At 33.2% G+C, this 4906-nt stretch overlaps 1 protein-coding gene across 1 annotated transcript; it reads left to right on the top strand.

The window, feature by feature from the left end:
* The first annotated feature begins 2227 nt into the window (after positions 1–2227).
* Positions 2228–3919, top strand: LOC149784089 (uncharacterized). Its single transcript, XM_089932173.1, has one exon. The coding sequence runs from the start codon at positions 2516–2518 to the stop codon at positions 3902–3904; it is 1389 nt and encodes a 462-aa protein (XP_089788299.1). The 5' UTR covers positions 2228–2515; the 3' UTR covers positions 3905–3919.
* The last annotated feature ends 987 nt before the right edge of the window (positions 3920–4906 follow it).

The raw sequence follows: 4906 nt of genomic DNA, 5'->3' as shown, positions 1-4906 counted from the left end.
TTACCCACTGAACTTAGACACAAAGACATAGTGATCACATTTAAGACGGCTCTCAAAACTCACTTATTTAGGCGCTATACAAAGTCCTCATTATTATTATTATTATTATTATTTTGCTGCTGCTGGTCATTGGTGAGGCATCGATAATTTTTTCAAGATTATCGTGATATAAACTGCATCCTAACTACTAAAAGATAAAAATACCAAATTTACTTTACTAAAATATATTTGATTTAAATAGGTAACAAATAACATGTTAGGAAATGTATCTCTGCATCTGTCAAGTCTTACCTGTCCATACATACTGATTTCAGGAGAAAGCCTAGATGATTTCTTAAAAATGTGAGAAAAACAGTTGGTACCAATTTTTAATTTAATTTGGAAAAGAACATAGATGTCATTGTCATTAGAAAAAAATATATCTCCCACTACTGAAAACAAATAAAATCACAAATAAGCTACCAGGACAAATGATAAGATAAAGCTAACTTATACACAACCTATTAAAAGTATATCTGATAATTTAGGATAAAATTGGGTTACAATTTTCAGTGAACTATGAACACTAAATTATGAACATCAATGATGTGAACATCTGTAAGTCAATGAAATGTGAGTGTGTGCTTGTGTGTCTGAGATTTGGATTTTTGACGTAGCCTTAAAAAATTTTCAGTCGTATGGTTACGATGTCTGCATTGTGGCAGTTTAAGGCTGACAGGCCCTAAGACTAACCTCTTAATGCCGAGCGCTTAGCAAGGCCGCTGTTAGTACAATTTTATAAGTCTTTGGTATGACTCAGCAGGGGTTCAAACCCATGACCTCATACATCTGAGGTGGTCGCTCGAACCCCTAGGCCAGTAAGTCAATGAAGTTAAGAACACTGAAAGAATAGGAATAAAACCCACAAAGCATCATGCTTTTATTGCACAGAAAAACAAAGCTTTTAGAATCCTTATTTTAGTTTGATCCGCACTTTAAGTATCATCAAGAAACTTCCTGGTGAAAATGATTGATCACTACGTATTTTTTATATATTTTTTTTTACAATTGTGTCCATGTACTAAATTTAGGTCAAAAAAGAGAGCACTTTGAGTGGAATTATCACAATATAGGGTAATACGGTTTTTTTTTTCTTCATCAATATGTACAGCGTTCATTGTGACATCACAACACGTGACATTCAATCCAGATTGTCCTGGATCACACCTTCAGGTTCATTTCGTCCAAATATGTCTACGTACTTTGATTTTGCCGTGTGCACTTCTAGGAGAGTCTAAATAATGACCTTCCAAAGTAATGTGGGTGTATACGAATCCAAATTCAGTGAACACTTGCCACTTAAAGGTATGTATAATCAAATTTTACTATACCAGAAAACAAGTGTTTGAAAAACCCAGGGGACCACGAAATATTATTTTGAGCTTTAGATTAGGAAGGGGCCTATCAATTTGATTTGCATAGGTGCACAAATTTCATAGCTTTGCCAGTGATTGTAAGGCTCTAATTTGTCAAGAAAATGATGTACCAGTAACACAGCAATTTAATATTAAAGAATTCAACCAATGTCATATTATGCCTAAACCTGTATTATACAAGGCAGAGCGGTGGTTTGTGTGGATTTGTGAAGCGACCATTCATATTTTCCTATGAACTTGTCCATCGTGCAAGTCATCTGAAAAACTGGAATAACAGTACATTAGACATACCTTTACATTGCTCCCTCACAGACATAATAACACATCAAATACGTTAAGCAATATGGAAGACAACATATTTTAGCTATTTAGAGATAACAAAACAAATTTGATAGCTAAGTTTTCTGTTACCACTTTATGCTAGAAATTAGAATTATTTTAGGCTAAAAAATATTAACATATTATCAAAACGAAAAAAAATAAAAAAATACTTCGGTACATTCTTCTCCAAAGCTCTATAAAATCTATCCTCCAGAGTTTCCATAGTAATATTTATGAAACTAAATGAAATAGTCACAAATAACACATCCACTGCTTAGGATCTTAATTTATTTATTTGCACGGCTATTTCTTGAACTCTTATCTCCCAATGTGACCTTTACAAACAGACAAAGGAAAAGTATGAAAAAAATAAATAACGTGTCTTTCAAGTACATAAGCGGCTATGCCAGTCAAGTTCCTGCGAACGAGCCAATGAGAATCCTGGGCTTGTCCAGTGCTTGATTTGGCATTTGTTTAATATTATACCTCAGTGTGTTGCAGTTTGGAGAGTCGCATGAAGATACATACTTATGATACTGTAGATAAAACATATATATGTAAATTTAGTGATAAAATGTTTAGACAGAATAGTAATTTGAAGAGCCATATGAGGATACATACTCGAGTTAAACCATTCAAATGTGAAGTTTTTGAATGTTTGAACATAGTGTAGTTATTTCAAATTCCACATGAGGACATACTTGAGATAAACCATTTAAATGTGAAATTTGTGAACTTTGTAAGAAAACGTTTGGACACAGTAGTAATTTGAAGAGCCAATGAGGATACATTCTGGAGTTAAACCATTCAAATGTATTGTTTTTGACAAAATGTTAGCACAAAATAGTAATTTGAAGGACCACATCCAAAATGGAGATAAACTGTTCAAATGTGAAGCTTGTGATAAAATGTTTGGATACAGTCGTAATTTGAAGAGCCACATGAGGATACATACTGGAGATGAACCATTCAAATGTGAAGCTTGTGATAAAATGTTTGGATATAGTAGTCAATTGAAGAAACACATGATATTCCATACTGGAGATAAACCATTTAAATGTGAAGTGTGCAGGAAAATGTTTAGACTAAGTTGTAATTTGAAGAGCCACATGAGGATACATACTGGAGATAAACCATTCAAATGTAAAGTTTGTGACAATGTATTTAGACATAGTAGTCATTTGAAGAACCACATTAGAGTCCATACTGGAGATAAACCATTCAAATGTGACATTTGTGGAAAAAAGTTTGTACAGAATGGTTTTTTCAAGATCCACATGAGGATACACACTGGAGATAAACTATTCAAATGTGAAGTTTGTCATAAATTGTTTGGACACAGTAGTCCTTTGAAAAGCCACATGAGGATACATACTGGAGATAAACCATTTAAATGTGAAGTTTGTGATAATAAATTTGCACATAGTAGTACTTTGAAGAATCACATGAGAATCCATACTGGAGATAAACCATTTAAATGTGATTATTGTGATACAACATTTGCATACAGTAGTCTTTTGAAGAATCACTTGAGAATCCATACTGGAGATAAACCATTTAAATGTGAATATTGTGATAAAACATTTGCATTCAGTGGTCTTTTGAAGAGCCACACAAGGATACATACTGGCATTAAACCATTCAAATGTGAAGTTTGTGAGAAAATGTTTGCACATAGTAGTACTTTGAAAGGCCACATGAGAATCCATTCTGAAGATAAACCATTTAAATGTGAAGTTTGTAATAAACTGTTTCGACATGGTAGTCTTTTGAAGAACCACATGAGAGTCCATACTAGAGATAAACCATTTAAATGTGTACTTTGTAATAAAATGTTTGGACAAAGTAATAATTTGAATAGGCACATGAAGATACATACTGGAATTAAACCATTCAAATGTGATATTTGTAATAAAATGTTTAAAGAAAATTATAATTTGAAGAAACACACAAGAATTCATACTGGAGATGAACCATTCAAATGTGAAGTTTGTGATAAAATGTTTGGACAGATTAGTAATTTGAAGATGCACATGAGGATTCATACTGGAGATAAACCATTCAAATGTCAAGTATGTGAGAAAATGTTTAGTCAGAGTAGTAATGTAAAGAGGCACATGATGATACATATTGATGATAAACCATTCAGATGTAAAGTTTTGGAATAAAATGTTTAAAGAAAATTGTCATTTGAAGAAACACATGAGAATTCATACTGGAGATATACAAACACAATTCAAAGGTCAAGTACATGATTAAAGGTTTAGACAGAATGCTGTTTAAAGAGGCACCTGAGATAAACCATTCATATGTGAAGTTGGTGAAAGCATTTTGGGGCAAAATACTGTTAGTAAATCAATCCGAGTTCCACCTTGGTGACTTGTCCGGTCCAGGGTAAAACCCGACATTATTTCTGCCATGATAGACACAGATTAATTCTTTAGTTTCCATATCTGAAATTGCTTTCCTAAGTTGAAGTCTATAGGATAAATATTTTGTTTGTGATTTTTACCCCTTAGGGGTCTTAGTGAATCAATCCTAGGTCCACCTTGCTGACCTGTGCGGTCCAGGGCAAAACCCGACATCATGTCCACTATGATATACACAGATTAACTCAGGTATCACTAAAGTAGACCTCTAGCAGACAAGATGTTCTGTAATCTGTGGATTTAGCCTTACAGTCAGGCATTTATACACAGAATAAGTCATCTGTGCGCTGGAAGCATTCGGCTTTCCCCATTGAATGCACTTTGTGCGCTGGAAGCATTCAGCTTTCCCCATTGAATGCACTTTGCATGTGTGGCATAGGATGAACCAAACTCACTATTTTGAAATATTGTACAATATACATAAATCACCATTTGTTATCTCGTTTACACAAAAAAACGAAACCCGAGTACATGTATTTAATAAATATATGGTTTAATACATTTCAGTGATGTAAAGTTTCATTACACAAAAATACCACCCAGTGATGGTATTGAAGATTTGAAATACTATATTAATAAAGATGAAACTACATGCAGACAATCATTTTGGAGGGTGAACTTACGTCAACAGTTTTTAAACAAATTAACGAATGAATATCATTATTGTTGCTTTTAAAAACAGGTATCTTCCCTTACACAACTTGATTCACTAAAATGTAAAATAAATGATAAAGAAGACTA

Source organism: Sinohyriopsis cumingii, chromosome 14 (assembly GCF_028554795.1).
Source record: "Sinohyriopsis cumingii isolate HCF-2022 chromosome 14, ASM2855479v2, whole genome shotgun sequence".
NCBI lineage: Eukaryota > Metazoa > Mollusca > Bivalvia > Unionida > Unionidae > Sinohyriopsis > Sinohyriopsis cumingii.
This window is presented reverse-complemented; position numbering and strand designations above follow the sequence as displayed.